A 16,672-nucleotide genomic window follows, 5' to 3' on the forward strand; every position below is an offset into this window, starting at 1 on the left:
TCACTTCTGACTGTACCCAGTGCATGTATAAACAAAACAAAACAAACAAACAAATAAATAAATAAACATGCCTCTATAAAAAAAATAAAGTGGTTCTGCCACATTAAAAAAAAAAAAATATATATATATATATGAAGATGTGGGCTAATGAAACCACTTGATTAGAATCCAAGTTCCTAATAAGGAAATTCTAGAGAATTCTGAATTATTATAGAGAATTCTGAATTCTGATTATTTTGGCTTGGAGAAGAATCACCTACTCAAATAGTTAGTCGAACTTTGTTTGAGGAGGATTCACGAGTACATAACCTATAATATGTATGAGATACTCAGTTATTAGAAAGGGGGAGAGAATCAAGCTTCAATACTTCTGGAAATTTCATCAATTCTGGTATTTTTTCTTTTATAGGTCCCTGATATGTGCAACAATGGACCAGAAAATTTTATCTCTAGCAACAGAAAAATCAGCAGACAGACTACAGGAATTCCTTCAAACCCTGAGAGGAGATGATGTGAGTAATAGGAACCTTGTTCTGCTGAAGGTTCATGTCAGGCATGACGATGAGTTCAAAGGTCATGTTAGAGAAAGTGTGACATTCTGCTTCATCCCTTCCATACCCTGTAGGAGACACAAGGTCCATTTGATAATAATTTATAGTTATAAAGAAATGGGAGAGAAGAGAAATGGTCACTTTGTGGACATGTGTACATTTCAGTAATTGCATAACATTTGTAATACACATAGCCAAATTTCTACACTTTCATTGTTTTTAGAACACTCATCTGAAAGTAATACCCAAACTAGAGTTGATGTGAGGCATTAGATTTGCCTGTTGATGCATCTTTATATTTTTATAAGGAAAATCAGTTTATCAGGACTACCACACATAAGCCCTGACCTTTTTTTGTTTTGTTTTGTTTTAAGTAGAATTGGCTATTGTAGTGGTATGGTGAAGCAGTTCTGAAGCTATTCTAGGTGTGTTCTAGGTTGTACTGCTCTGGGTGTCACGGTGTGTGTAGCAGTGGAAGGGGCACTTTGGGATGTGGGACAGCAAGGGAATCCCTGTGGGCATAGATTAGAAATGGAGATACTGCTTGAACTCAGGGTTTCTCAAATTTATATATAAATATGTGCATGTGTATATTTGTATGCGTGGGCATACACATGCATGCATTTCCTAGCTCTGCCCACGGATCTAACAGAGATGCCACAGTAGCAACAAATACACCCACCACCCAGTTCTCTGAGAACCATTCCCCACTAGAAGGGACAAGAGCTCTTTGGAGAAATGACTGATTTTGCAGGTGGTGTAATGGGTGTAAGATGAGCCTGGAGTTACTGTGCCATGCCTAAAGGTGACGTGCTCAGAAACAATGGGGTCATGTTACGAGGACATAACCAGCTTGAAGGGACTCCCATCAGCCAACCCTGGGACCATTTCAATATTAATATAATTAATCCAATTACAATCTCTAACCCATTGAAAAATGGATATTCATGAGTCCATACTGTTTTTTTAAAAGATTTATTTATTTATGCATACAAGAGCTGGGGTACAGGCCAGAGATGGGGGGGTTGAGAGGATTCACCAGAGACAGAGCAGTTAACAGAACAGGGAGATTGACTGAAACACACTGCTGAGGGGAGCAGCAGGTGAGACAGGAGAGGTCTGCTTCACCGTATGGGTTGCTCCCTGGCCGGCTGGGGATCGAACTCATGCTGCAGAGGTGCGAATTGCTTTGTAGTGTGGTGCTTAACCCCTTGCACCACCAGGGAGGCCCCCATGAGTCCATACCGTTAATAAAAAATGGGAGGGGGCTCTCAGTGCTAAAATTGGAAAATGATTTTCACCATCATGATAAAGATCAAATTAGACAAGAAGCATGAGAGTGCTAACTCCAGAGAAAATTTTTTATGCTTTTCCTTTGAACTGCTTGCAGATTGATAGAAAAGTGAAAATAATAGAGTTTTCATGTATCCCTTTCCCAATATTAGCATCTAACTGGCCTTAGCAAAAAATTTAAAATGAGGAAATTAACGTTGATATGGTACCACTGGCAAAACTTAAGATCCTATTTGGAGCCTCCCTGGTGGCGCAGCGGTTGAGCGCTGGGTTGCGAAGCTGCCCGCAGCCTCTGCAGTGCCTGTTCGATCCCTGGCTGCTCCCCGGCCACCGGAGGAGGGTCCCACATGGCGTGCAGACCTCTCCTGCCGCCCGCTGCTCCCCTTAGCAGTGTACTGCGGTCCTTCTGCCTGCTCTGCTCCCCGCTCTGACTCTGGTGAATTCTCTCACCCTCCCGCGCTTCTGACTGTACCCAGTGCTTGTATAAATAAATAAATCTTAAAAAAAAAAAAAAATCCCATTTGAACGCTACCTGTAGTTTTCCCTTACTGTCCTTATGTTCCAGAATGCCACTAAGGAGACCACATTGCACTTAATTGTTATTTTCCACTGATTTTCTACAATCTGTTCTCAGTCTTTCTTTGTCTCGTGAGCTCGATAACCCTGAGCAGTATCTAGTGGTTGCATGTCCCTCAAGCAGGGCCTGTGGTATCATCTCATTGAGTTGAGGTCATGCGGCCCTGGTGGAAAGGACTGTGGAGATGGCGCCGTCCTCTTCTCACTGTGTCATGTCACGGAGCTCCAAATGCCAGTGTCATTCTTGGGGACACTGACTGCTGGACTTTTCCATTAGATGAGGGGAGATTATAGAGAGGAGCAGGATGCTTGCATGATCTTACAGTGTATTCTTACCAGTTACTGCAAAAGGATGGGGAAAGTAATTATACAGTGGGAAAATTGGGCAGTACCATTTGCTCAGAATTGACATTCTCAGTGAGGGGTGCATGGACCCTTCAGATGTGATGTTCTTTTCTTTTTTCTTTTTGCATTTTAAAAGGACATATTTATTAGGAAGAGGAAGACAGATGCCTGCATAGTCACAGTCAGACAGAGAGGGGAGATGCTCAGATGTGATCTCTGAGGATAAAGTATCACTTGGGTTCTGACTGAGAATATGTAAATTCAATCTAAAGGAAATGAATAACCAAAAATGAGGGCTGTTCTCTTAAAAAGAATCTATACTTTTTTGGACCATGCCATTAACTCGGTAGTTCTGGTCAACCAAGTTTAAGGAAAAGAAAAATTCAAAGCTTCCATAATAACAAGGACACTTCTTCTTACTTGGTTTGTCTGTTATGTTTTAAGATGCAATGAAAACAACATCAGAAGGGCCTCCCCGGTGGCGCAGAGGTTGAGCGCTGGGTTGGGAAGCTGCCCGCAGCCTCTGAGGCGCCGGTTCGATCCCCGGCTGCTCCCCGGCCACCGGATGAGGGTCCCACATGGTGCGCAGACCTCTCCTGCCGCCCGCTGCTCCCCTCAGCAGTGTGCTTCGGTCCTTCTGCCTGCTCTGCTCCCCGCTCTGGCTCTGGTGAATTCTCTCACCCTCCCGCACTTCTGACTGTACCCAGTGCATGTATAAACAAAAACAAACGAATAAATAAATTAAAAAAAAAAAAACACATGCCTCTTTAAAAAAAAAAAGAAAAGAAAAAGAAAACAACATCAGAAATCAGTGGAGGACTTGGGTAGCGTGACATTCAGTAATATTAATTCTTTCAGTCCATGATCACAGGGTAGCGCTTCTTTTAATCAGTTTCTTTCATCAGTGTCTTATAGTTTTCAACACAGGTCTTTCATTTCCTTGGTTAAATTTATCTCTAGGTATTCTAAGATTAATTTTTTAAAAATGTACTCCTTGGGCCTCCCTGGTGGCTCAAGGGCTTAAGACGCAACCTATGAAGCTGTCCACAGCCACTGCAGTATGAGTTTGATCCCCGGCCAGGGAACAACCCACATGGTGCAGCAGGCCTCTCCTGACTCACCCGCTGCTCCCCTCAGCAGTGTACTTTGGTCATTCTGCCTGTTCTGTTCCCCACTCTGTCTCTGGTGAATTCTCTCACCCTCCACACCTCTGGCCTGTGCCCCGCTTTTGTATGCATAAATAAAAACAACAATAAATAAATAAACATGTACTCCTCTTCCGTCCTTAGTTATTATGTCTGTCTCTTGTTTCCTTTGCATACATATATGTTTCTGTGTGTTTTCTTTCTCTTCTGTAAACTGAGTCAGATTACCATGTTCCTCTTCTTCATCCTTGTATCCCTAGTGCTTAGGAAAGAGAACATGCTAAAATAGTATTTGTTGGGCCTCCCCGGTGGCACAGCGGTTGAGCGCTGGGTTGTGAAGCAGCTCGCAGCCTCTGCAGTGCCGGTTCTATCCCCGGCTGCTCCCCGGCCACTGGAGGAGGGTCCCGCATGGCGTGCAGACCTCTCCTGCCACCCGCTGCTCCCCTCAGCAGTGTGTTTCATCAGTCTGCCTGCTCTGCTCCCTGCTCTGGCTCTGGTGAATTCTCTTACCCGCCCACACTTCTGACTGTACCCAGTGCTTGTATAAATAATAAATAAATAAATCTTCAAAAAAAAAAAAAAAAGTATTTGTTGAGTATATATTCAAGAACACAACTCAATACCCAGTGCTGATTAAATACTTAGGAAGTGTTTGTAGAGTGAGTGTATAAGTAAATTTCAGTCCTGACATCCCAGCATTATATTAAGATCTATCTTGCTCTATTTAAATAAATATGGTATTTGTGATACCTGGAGTCTCGGAATGATTTGAACCTGGTAGCTAAGTGTTTCATCGCATGGATTTAGCTTGTTGGGTCAGCGAAATTGTACAGCTTTCCCTTTGATTGCAGCTGGCTGATCTCCTGCAGAATCAGGCCTTGAAGGGAAAGGCTGCTGGAACCCTCCTGAGAGCCATCTTCAAAGGTAATAATAATTAAGGCCACTTCTACTTCCCCTGGGCTCATTGTTAGATTTGTTTACTTTTGGCACACATTGTTATTTTTCTAACTATTTGAAGCCCCACTGGGACATTTTCTGTGTGTTTGGGAGTCTACAGATTTAGCTAAAACAGCAATCTCTTGTCTTGTGGACTTAAACCATTTTACTGAAGTGGGTTGAAGTAGCTACCTGAGATTGTATTGCTGGTTTGGGCACCTGTAAAGTGCCCATTCGCTTTATAAAATCTACTTTGGTTTCCTTGTGCTTTTAAAATTGTGGAGAAAACAGAAATGTCTAGTGCTTAGTCTGTGCTGAAGCAGGGAGGAACTGGGAACTCTTCAGGTTTAATGAAATGGAGTATCTTGGGTGCCTTATATAGATTCTTAATTCCCAGTGTGCTGTATTTGTTCCTGTGTTGTGAACAAAGGCTGGGTCTATATTACTGCAGGTTATGATTCACAATGGTTTTATAAATGGTGATAGGATAAAATTCCACAAGGTAGACATTGAAAGTGACTTTGGATTCTTCATAGATTATTTTAACTTGGTTAGTTTTTCTTCCTTGAAGTAAATTGGGTCTTCACTGCAAAAGTACAAAAACAGATCTTCCTATTCATGAAAAAAAGTTTCAAAAATTGCTTGAGTCAACCTTTTGGAAACTTGCTAAATGACTTTTTGTAGAAATACTAGAGGAAAGGAAATACTGAAAAAGCAGACGCAGCTGCCTTATAGTGAATCACAGTAACAGTTAACAGTCAGTTTCACTAGTAAGTGAAAAACAGTCAGTTTCACTAGTTCACTAGTAACTTTTCTCTTGGATGGGCTAACCTGGGGCATAGCTGGCTTTTTCCACCTAATTAAAAAACACTTGAAAAGCCCAGTTTTAAAAGTAGTGTGAATTATAGTATTGTTTTAATCCTGTTAAATTGATGATGTAAAAGATCAATAGTTAGCTTACGATGACATTATTAAAAACTGGATATAGGGCCTCTCTGGTGGTACAAGGGGTTAAGACGCAACCTATGAAGCTATCGGCAGCCACTGCAGCATGAGTTCGATCCCCAGCCAGGGAGCTGACCCACATGGCACCCAGACCTCTCCTGACTCACCCGCTGCTCCCCTCAGCAGTGTATTTCAGTCAATCTGCCTGTTCTGTTCCCCACTCTGTCTCTGGTGAATCTTCTCACCCCCCACATCTCTGGCCTGTACCCCAGTTCTTGGATGCATAAATAAATAAATCTTTAAAAAAAAATGGATATAACTCAACATAGTAAAAAAGTCACCCTTTTGAAGTGTGCAGTTAACTGAGATATGACTGACATGTCATACATTTCACCCACTTCCATTATGCAGTTCAGAGGTTTTTAGTGTATCTATCACACAATCATTTTTAAGAATATTTTTATTACTCTTTTTTTTTTTTTAATAGAGGCATGTTATTTATTTATTTATTTATTTATTTATTTGCTTGCTTGCTTGTTTTGTTTATACATGCACTGGGTACAGTCAGAAGCGCGGGAGGGTGAGAGAATTCACCAGAGCCAGAGCGGGGAGCAGAGCAGGCAGAAGGACCGAAGTACACTGCTGAGGGGAGCAGCAGGCGGCAGGAGAGGTCTGCGCACCATGTGGGACCCTCCTCCGGTGGCCGGGGAGCAGCCGGGGATCGAACCGGCGCCGCCGAGGCCGCGGGCAGCTTCGCAACCCAGCGCTCAACCGCTGCGCCACCGGGGAGGCCCTATTTTTATTACTCTTAAAAGAAACTGTACCTCATCACTGTCACCTCTCCCAACGCCCCTAACGTTAAGAAAGCACTCTTGCTGGGCCCATTTTGCATGTGTCATGTAAATGGGGTCATGTAATATAAGGTCCTTTATGGATGGCTTGTTTCACTGAGGTAAGGTTACCAGGATTCATCCCTGTTGTAACCCGTATCACTGCTTCACATTTCTAGTCATTGTATGAATTTCATTGTATGAACTTACCACATTTTTCCATTGATGAGTTGATGGACATTTAGGTTGTTTCCAATTTTTGGTATGAATAATGTAGCCCTGAAATGTGTAACAGATTTTTGTGTGGACACATGTTTCCATTTGTTTGGTATATCTCTAAGGATAAAACTGCTAGATCATAGAGTAACTCTGTTTAACTGCTAGGGGCAGCGCCAGACGGTTTTGCAAAGTGACTTTGTCAGTTTACATTAACAGCCCAGGGTGAGGATGCTGATTTCCCAGCACTTGTTATTGTCTCTTATTCTAGCCATCCTTGAGAAATGTCTAATCAGACATTTGCACTTTTCTTTTTTTTAAGATTTATTTATTTATTTGTACAAGTACTGGGTACAGTCAGAGCACGGGAGGGTGAGAAGATTCGCCAGGGCGGGGAACAGAACAGGCAGACCGACGAAGTACACTGCTGAGGGGAGCAGAGGGTGCGGCAGGAGAGGTCTGCGCGCCATGTGGGACCCTCCCCGGCGTCCGGGGATCGAACCGGCGTTGCAGAGGCTGCAGGCAGCTTTGCAGTCCAGCGCTCAACCACTGCGCCACCGGGGAGGCCCCATTTGCACTTTTTTAAAAAAGATTTTATTTATGCATACAAAAACTGGGGTGTAGGCCAGAGGTGGGAGTGGGGCGTGAGAGGATTCAGAGACAGAGTGGGGAGCAGAGCAGGCAGACTGACTAAAATACACTGCTGAGGGGAGCAGCAGGGAGGCAGGAGAGGTCTGCTGCGCCATGTGGGTCAGCTCCCTGGCTGCGAATGGAACTCATGCCACAGTGACTGGTGATAGCTTGATAGCACTGTGAGATTTCAACCCCTTCTCCACCAGGGAGGTCTCCATTTGCACTTTAAGAAAAAAATGGTCTTTTTATTGTAAAATAATTGTTTATAAAAACTATCATAATTATTATAAACTAATTTTTAAAATTAGGGTGTAATTGTTTACTGTATTCTAAATAGAAGCCTCTTATTAAATACATAATTTGTAAAATTTTTCTCACATTCTGGGTTCGTTTGCATTTTTTTAGCACAGAGTTTTAAATTTTGATGTCCAGCTTTATTTTTTTGTTGTTTGTATTTTCAGTGTTATATCTAAGTAACTATTGCTTAATCCAGGGTTATGGAGATTTATGTAATTTAATTATAACAAAGTTTTATGTAACTTTAGCTTTACTATTTAGATCTCTGGTCCATTTTAAGTTAATTATTGTATATGGTCTGAGTAGTAGTACAACTTCAACTTTCCCCATATTTTTCCATTTTAGCATTTTTATGAAAAATGTATGTAAAACGACTTTATTCCTGCGTCTTTCCCATTGGTTCTTCCTTACATTTGCCCTTTTCCTTTCCTACTTGGCAGATTTGACTTTGCATTCTAGGCTTTTTTTGCGATTTTGTCCAATTTTACTTTTTATTTATTTTTTTGGGAAGATTTATTTTTATTTATGCATACTAGAACTGGGGTGTAGGCCAGAGATGTGGAGGGTGAGAGGATTCTCCAGAGACAGAGTGGGGAGCAGAACAGGCAGATCTGCTGAAGTACACTGCTGAGGGGAGCAGGGGGAGCGAGTCAGGAGCAGTCTACTGAGCCATGTGGGCCAGCTCCCTGGCCGGCTGGGGATCGAACTCATGCTGTAATGGCTGCTGATAGCTTGAAAGCACTGACTTAACCGCTGTGCCACCAGGGAAGCCTGATTTTGTCCAGTTTTAGTCCACTGATGGCCCCTTGCTGGGGTGGACGTCCACTTGGACAGTGGCGCTACTCGCCTCTCCCACTGCACAGGTCCGTGAAGGGGACACATTTCTTCCTGGAAACCTGGGCCACTTTGCCACTTTGCTGCCCTTTGTAGTGTCCTCACTTAACCTTCTGGATGACACGGGCTGAACATTGAACGTCTGTCTCAGCTCTTTGGGAAGAGGGGAAGACAGAATATCTTCCTATGAATGTGGGACAGTGCATTGAAGTGCCTTTTACAATCACAAAGGGATTAAACTTCATTTTAGCCACTGATTCTTCAGCTGTTACCACAAAAGGGAAGAGCTGTCTGTCCCCATTTTTAATAGCACTCTTATTGAGAATCAGTACTCTATAAATGTGAGAGGTTATTCCTCCATTCCCAGTTCTATTCCCTTGAACTACACGTCTCTCCAAATGTCACCTCAACAGTGTTGATTAGCATAGCTTTGGAGCATATTTTAAAATTGATACATGTGAGTGCTGGGTCCATTGTGTCCCCATATGAATTTTAAGATCAGCTTACCAATTTCTGCTAAGTGTTCATTGTAGTGTATAGAAATGCAGTGGTCCTCTGTGTGTTGATCTCTTACCCTGCAACCTTCCTTTACTTATTTTACTGGCTCTATAGTTTTTTTTGTGTGTGTATGGATTCCTTAGGATTTCTTAGATATAAGATTATGTCATTCATGAATAGAGACGATTTTACTTCTTTTACTTCTTCCTTTACAATTATGGGTACTTTTTATTTATTTTTTACCTAACTATCCTGGTTGAAACCTCCATACAATGAATAGAAATGGCAGGAGATGGACATCTTGTTTTGTTCCTGTCCTTAGAGGGAAATCTTTTGATTTTTCATCATTGAGTATGATGTTAGCTGTGGTTTTCCCCCATAGATGCCCTTTATTAGGTAAAGGGAGTTCCCATCTTTTTCTCTAGATTGTTGAGTGTTTTGGGGGCCTTGGGTCTCAGATTATTTAAATGTTTCTCTTCTGTCTACTGAGATGACCTTGTAATTGGTAGTTTGATAATTCCATTTTCTAAATCAAACACCAAAGCTGTTACCCCTGCCAAGTTGCCATTCAAACTTGTAAGACTGTTCTCTTTGTCTCTTTACCACCTGTTGAAAACAATAAGGTTCCCCCTGCTCTGAGGAGACTGGAGCCCTTCGGAGACGCAAAATATACACTTGCTGCATCCAGTTGGTGGAATCGGGGGATTTGCAGAAAGAAATAGCCTCTGAGATCATAGGAATACTAATGCTGGAGGTGAGGTGGGACAATCTTTGGTTTTGGGTAGATTTGGGGAATTTATAGATAAGTTCATTGAGGGAACAAACTACATAAGCTAGCCCAGCTCCTATTTATGAGTAAGAGCTGCTGCTAAAGAGCAGAATAGTAGGCAGATGGGCCATAAGCCACCTACGATTTATGTGTCTGGTCTCGTGAACACTTTCTCAGTGAAGAGGTGGCATATCTGAGAACATCACGGCTAGAGAATTCTGACCTTTAAAATTCTTTGCAATTATAAGTTTGTATTACAGCAGAAGGAGCCATGGACACCTACAGGATCAGATCTGGGTTCCAGTGGTAATTCTGTTAATTCAGCAAAAGGCTGTTTCTCAGAGATATCAAACACTTAGGTTTCTGCCTAACATTTTCTTTATCCCATGAACTTGTAGGCTCACAATTTTCCAGGACCTTTATTGGTTGAATTAGCCAGTGAGTTTGTTGGGGCTGTCAAGGAGGGCAACCTAAAGAATGGAAAATCGCTGGAGTTACTACCTGTCATTCTCTCTGCCCTTGCTACCAAAAGGGAAACTATAACTTATGAAAAAGGTAGGTTTCTTTGAACTTTAATGGCTTTTTCTTTTTCTTTTTCTTTTTTTTAAAGATTTATTTATTTATTTATTTTTCATTTGTTTATACAAGCACTGGGTACAGTCAGAAGCGCGGGAGGGTGAGAGAATTCACCAGAGCCAGAGCGGGGAGCAGAGCAGGCAGAAGGACCGAAGCAGACTGCTGAGGGGAGCAGCGGGTGGCAGGAGAGGTCTGCGCGCCATGTGGGACCCTCCTCCGGTGGCCGGGGAGCAGCCGGGGAACGAACCGGCACCGCAGAGGCTTTGGGCAGCTTCGCAACCCAGCGCTCAACCGCTGCGCCACCGGGGAGGCCCCTAAATTTATTTCATAGTGTATTTTTTGCATTATTAGGTGAACTGAATGGAGAAGAATGTAAGAAGCAGTTGATTAACACCCTCTGTTCTGGCAGGTGAGTCTCATTAATGTGTGGAACTATCTCAGGACCACAAGTGGCCAAAAAAGAATTAGCATTTATTGCAGGAATTTGTATCATTGAGGTTTTTTTAGTCTGTTTTTTTTTTTTCATAACACTACTGCTATGAAACCATTTAGTCTGAAATGAATTTTTGAGTTTATTTACTATATTCTCTGTTCTATATCTCTGTATAATTTCTATTTATCTTGACTGTTCTTATAACTGTACAAACATTTCAATACCATTTTTTTTGAGGTTTATTTTATTTATTTATGCATACAAGAGCTAGGATATAGGCCAGAGGTGGGAGGGCGATGAGAGACAGAGACAGGATAGGGAGCAGAACAGGCCGATCCACTGAAATCCACTGCTTGAGGGGAGCAGCGGGGAGACAGGAGAGGTCTGCTGTGCCATGTGGGTCAGCTCCCTTACCTGGGATTGAACTCGTGCTACAATGGCTGCGGACAGCTTCACAGTGCTGTGACTTAACCTGTTGTGCCACCAGGGAGACCCCTCAACACCAAAACTTTTTACCAACTTAAATACACATAATAGAGAGATGTGTCAGTTACGGTATATGAGCTATGTGAGTTAAGGTAGAATTACTTCATGAAACTTGTATTCATTAAAAATGAAATATATAAAGGGTCCTCCCTGGTGGCTCTTGTATGAATAAATAAATCTTTTTTAAAAAATGAAATTTATAAAGATGTGCATCATAGAAAAATATTGTATAATCAGTGAAATAAAGAGAATGCCAAATTATTAAGTTATGTAATACTAGGATTATGCTTGGGTCTGTCAGAAAGAACCGAAAGGGAATACTGTTTCAAGATTATCTAAGCCAGAGATAAGTGCTTTATGACTTCTTGCATATGATTCCTAATATAAATTTAGGCATGTATCAGTACATGTATGTTGATCCATTTACTAAATTTTTTTTTCATTACAGTGTTTATTCGATACACACTGTAACATACCTTGTCATTTTCATGTAATAGTTCTATTCGTGTCGGCACATACAACTACATCATTCTTTGTAACAGTCCTGTAGTATGCTGTTATTATTTGACCAGTCTCCAATTGTTAGATTGTTTTTTCCCAGTAAGTCTGGTTATTTGGTTTTTGCTGTTATAGAAAGTGTTAACATTAAATATCATTATCTGTTTGGGTGAACTTTAGCAAGCATGTAAATGAGATATTTTTCTAATAGTAAGCTGGGTGGGTCTGTGTGTTATGTGCTTGTTAAAAATTGATATGTATTGCCAACATCTCTGAGCATTTTATCAGTGTACACTCCCTGAAAAAGTATGTGAAAGTGTTTGTTTTGTTTTTATCAGCACTGAGTATCATCAGGTTTTGGTTTTGTCAGTCTAATAGGTTAAAAGCAAAAAAAAAAAAAAAAAAGGTTAAAAGCTGTTACTTCATTGTCTGAATTGTGCCAAATCACTTGAAGTGGCGCTACAATTTTTCTTCCTTACTGATTTTACAAAGTAGTGTGTAAGTAATTAAAGTGAGATAAACTTTGATATCTTTTGTCTTCTTTAACCAGATGGGACCAGCAATATGTAATCCAGCTCATCTCCATGTTCAAGTAAGCATCATTCCCTCTTCTTACATCCTATTAGGAACCGAGATGTAGGAAGTTCAAACACTACTCTCCCCACCCGCAAGCAAACATGCTGACATCCCTGTTTTCCATTACAAGATTTCCTCTCCTCTTTTTTTGGTTTTGTTTGTAACTAATTTTTCCCCCACATGGTGACTTTGCTTAGATAAGATTATTGGTCTTCTTTGAGGTTCTCCATTAGAGGGAAAAAAAAACGAAAACAAAAAGAGAGTTATAATATTTTAATATTTCCCAAATTAGTCTCTGGTCTTGGCCTTTAGTATCTTTCACTCACAGGGATGTCCCCCTGACTGCAGAAGAGGTGGAATTTGTGATTGAAAAAGTGTTGAAGATGTTCTCCATGCTTAATCTTCAAGAAATACCACCTTTGGTCTATCAGCTTCTGATCGTCTCCTCAAAGGTACAAATAAAAATACCGTTTCTCTTTAACTAGGACCAGTTATTAGCTTATTCACACTCTTGGTTTTCCTGCTGTGGCATTGCTGCTTTTATTTCATGTGTGATGGTTGATCTAGTGGAAAAGGTCATGCTCCTCATCTGAGGAAACTGTACATTATCTCTTCTTCTACCACATTTTCTGTGTGTGGTACTGGAAGGGATCGCAATCTCAAAGCGCTGACTATAGACCCCTGGAACCTGGCGCTGAGATGTATTTCACACCAATTCAACATGGAAGTGTTCTAATACATTCCTAGTGTGACTCTCAGTTGTACTTTGTTAAATTTGTACTCCATAATCCTTTAAGATGAAAAGTACTTTAACTTGCTTATCTCCATTTTTGTGTGGGTCATCTTACTATTTTGTACTTTTTTAGGGAAGCAGAAAGAAGGTTTTGGAAGGAATCATAGCTTTCTTCAATGAGCTGGATATGCAGCATAATGAGGGACAGAGTGGTGATGAGTGAGTATTATAGACTAGAAATGAAATCATTTTTATAAATTCATCTTCTCATTGTATATTTTAGTTAATTCATCATTAATCTTTCGGCTCTACTTTTATGTCAGAAAAGAACTTTCCTAGTCCTCTGCTAGCTGCTCTGTAATACTGTAAAAAGAAAAAAAAGTTCAAGCATAGAGCAACCTTTTCGGCTGTTTCATTTGTCCATTCTCAGGAAAACAGCAATAATCTTCTGTAAGTTGCAAATTTAAGTTATTAAATGTCTGCTCTGCACCAGAAACTATTTGACCCAAAGACTACAGTGATGCACCAGTCAGGCAAGGTCCCTGCTTTCCTGGAGTTTAAATTTTAGTTAGAACAGAAAATAAATAAGCAACAACAAAATATTATTGTTGCAGTGGCTATGCAGATAGTTCAAATTGATGATGTGAGAGAGACAGGAGTGCCACTGTGCATCAGGTGGTCAGAGAAAGCCTCTCTGAGAAGGTGTGATTTTAATTGCAGCCTGAATGATAAGAGCCTCAATATGTAGGTCATGAAAAAGAAGGTTCTCAAGTAGTAGAACAGTTAGCACAAAGGCAGGCCCAGCATGCATATCCAAGAATGAACATTTTAAAGCTCATAAAGCTGCTTTTTAAAGCAGTTCTTTGTGGAGTGCTTACTCTGTGCCAGATGCTGTTCTAAGTAAGCACTTTAAACCTCACAACAACTCTCTTTTGCCTCTTTTATGGATGTAGGAGCCAAGGCAGAGAGAAAATAAATTTCCCAAGGTTATAAAGTGATGGAGGTGGGGTTTGAATCTAAGCAGTTTGGCTGCAGAATTCATATTGTCAATCCTGGTGCAGCCTGCTGCTTCTGATCTACAGTGATTTTCATTTGTTTCACTTCTGTCAAAAGGCCTGAGTTAGGAATGACTGACAGGAAAATAGATTTAGGGGTAAGTAAGTTCCACTAAGTTTGACACATGTGGTAACATCCATATGGAGGTGTTGACCAGGCGGGCTGGAGCTACAGGGAGAGGTCAGGACTAGCGATAGATTTGGAGCGACTAAGCTCATAGAACTAAATGGGGTCAATTAGAGAAATTGTGGACAGAAAAGAAACTCAAGACTGAGTTTAGAAGCATTCCACTATTTAAAGGAAAGATGAGCCAGCAAAACAAATTGAGAAGAAGCCAGTGACAGTGCCCCGCAGCTAAGAGAGGAAAGTGCTTCAAAAAAGAAGTGGTCAGCCATGTCAAATTTGCAGAGACATTAATTAAGATAGGACTTGATTACTGGTTTTGGTACCATGGAGGTCATTTTGTAATGCTTGCAAGAACTGTCAGATGGCATTGGGAGATGGGTGCAGACGCCTAATTGAATTGGATTTGATTGGGACAAAGTAAAATGGAAATGATGGCTATAGACAATTCTTTGAGGAAGTTTTATTGTAGAAACAGTGAATGAGGCAGTAGAATTTGTATTTGCTGCTGGCCTTCAGTGATGGCATAGGTTTAGGTTGAGTTGATATGTTTGTTCATCTGGTCTCTTGCACAAACCATAGCTCATGCTTTCCTGTTGAATCTTTTAGGCTGTTGGATCTTGTTACCATGCCATCAGGTGAACTGCGCCATGTGGAAGGCACCGTTATTCTACATATTGTGTTTGCCATCAAGTTGGACTGTGAACTAGGCAGAGAACTCCTGAAACACTTGAAGGTAGCATGAGACCTTGTGGTAATCCAGATCTCTTCATGAGTCAAGGGCATTTGAACTCAGGCCTCTAAATGCCTGTTAGTTAGTGACAGGAAACCAGTAGGAGTCTTGTGGTATGATCCTGGGCCTGAAGGAGCTCTTCTTTGCTCCTGGAAAATAGAAAATATATGATGTCACCACACTCTTAAAACCGTACTTTAAAACCATACCTTAAATATTCTAGTTTTTTTTGTTTTGTTCTGTTTCTTTAGAGCTTGTTTATCAAGAAAGTCAAAATCTAATCTTAGCTCTGTATTACAGGCCCTTCAGCCTCAACCTTTGGTTCCCATTTATGCATTGGGAATATTAGCTATTTCTAATAGTGTGTGGGGTTTTGTGAAGCTAAGTCATTCATCTGATATCTGTGAAATAGTAAGATAAAAATCAGATAGATATGTAATGAGCTCTTAAAATTAATATACAGATAAAGGGTTTGTTTTTTCATCCAGCTTTTTATCTTGAAAAGTTTAACCCACAGAAATGTTGGAACCCTGGCATGATGAACACCTATATACCCCACGTTCACCGGCTGTATACCCCACGTTCACCAGATACTTGGCCACATTTACCTTATCTCGCTTTCTCACATATTTCTTTCCATTTGAAAGTAAGTTGCAGAAATCATGGCACTTATGAATGCCTGAATACTCCCACATGCATCCCAGAATAAGGATAAGTATCTTTTAAGTGAAGTTTTTCAAGCATCCAGCCAGTTGTTTTGTGTCTCACATTGTTAGATTTGTCTGTTTCCTCTTTCCTAGTGATTGGATTGAAAGTAAACATCTAAGCAAGAATGCCTTCTAAGTGATCTTGTATACTCTCCCTTGTAGGGTCAGCACACTTCTGCAAGGGGCTGGATGCTGTTTTAGTCTTTGTGGGTCATATGCACTCAGAGCTTCCTCAGCTCAACATGGGCACTGAAATGTGAATTTTATTTAATTTTCATGTATCTGGAAATTATTCTTTGATTATTTTTTTTCCCGACCAACAGTTAAAAATGCAAAAACCAGTCTTAATTTGTGAGCTATCCAAAAACAGGCACAGCCTATTTCTGGTCTGGAGGCCCTGGTCTGCCGACCCCTCTTCCTTTGCATTACACCAGGAGGCTTGAAGCACCAGGCTGTCCTGCTACTGGTGATGCAGCATCATTTGGTTAAGATAATGACCATCTGTTTTCTTCATTTGCAAAGATATGTTTCCCTTTGTAATTAGAAAGCAATCCTTGGAGTTGTGATTGGAGATCATGTGGAAATCTTTTTCCTTAGCAACCTCTCACAAAATGGTTTTTGTTTCCCCATCTACTAATGAATGATTCTTGACTCAAATCAGTATTTTTGCTGGGAGTTGCAAAGTTGTAGAATTAAAGAAAAATTTTTTAAATGTAATTCTATAATTCTTTCTGTATTAAAAGCTGTCTCCTACTCAAAGAACCTCCCCTCCCTATTTTTTTTTTAATTTTATTTATTTTTTATAGAGGCATGTTTTATTTATTTATTTGTTTGTTTCTTTGTTTATACATGCACTGGGTACAGTCAGAAGCGTGGGAGGGTG

At 40.8% G+C, this 16,672-nt stretch overlaps 1 protein-coding gene across 2 annotated transcripts in view; it reads left to right on the plus strand.

Annotated features, from left to right (window-relative positions):
• Window positions 1-428: 428 nt before the first annotated feature.
• The window catches only part of FANCI (FA complementation group I), a gene marked incomplete at its 5' end in the record, with an annotated part of 47,482 nt that continues 31,238 nt past the window's right edge, over window positions 429-16,672 (plus strand). For both annotated transcript variants that reach the window (XM_084254275.1, XM_084254276.1), the window contains 9 exons: window positions 429-512; window positions 4,762-4,834; window positions 9,723-9,853; window positions 10,267-10,423; window positions 10,796-10,853; window positions 12,412-12,453; window positions 12,766-12,889; window positions 13,304-13,389; window positions 14,959-15,085. In XM_084254275.1, the coding sequence (XP_084110401.1) occupies window positions 429-512; window positions 4,762-4,834; window positions 9,723-9,853; window positions 10,267-10,423; window positions 10,796-10,853; window positions 12,412-12,453; window positions 12,766-12,889; window positions 13,304-13,389; window positions 14,959-15,085 (882 nt within the window). The remainder of the gene's footprint in view (window positions 513-4,761; window positions 4,835-9,722; window positions 9,854-10,266; window positions 10,424-10,795; window positions 10,854-12,411; window positions 12,454-12,765; window positions 12,890-13,303; window positions 13,390-14,958; window positions 15,086-16,672) is intronic.

Source organism: Talpa europaea (assembly GCF_964194135.1).
Source record: "Talpa europaea genome assembly, chromosome: 14".
In the NCBI taxonomy this organism is placed as follows: domain Eukaryota; kingdom Metazoa; phylum Chordata; class Mammalia; order Eulipotyphla; family Talpidae; genus Talpa; species Talpa europaea.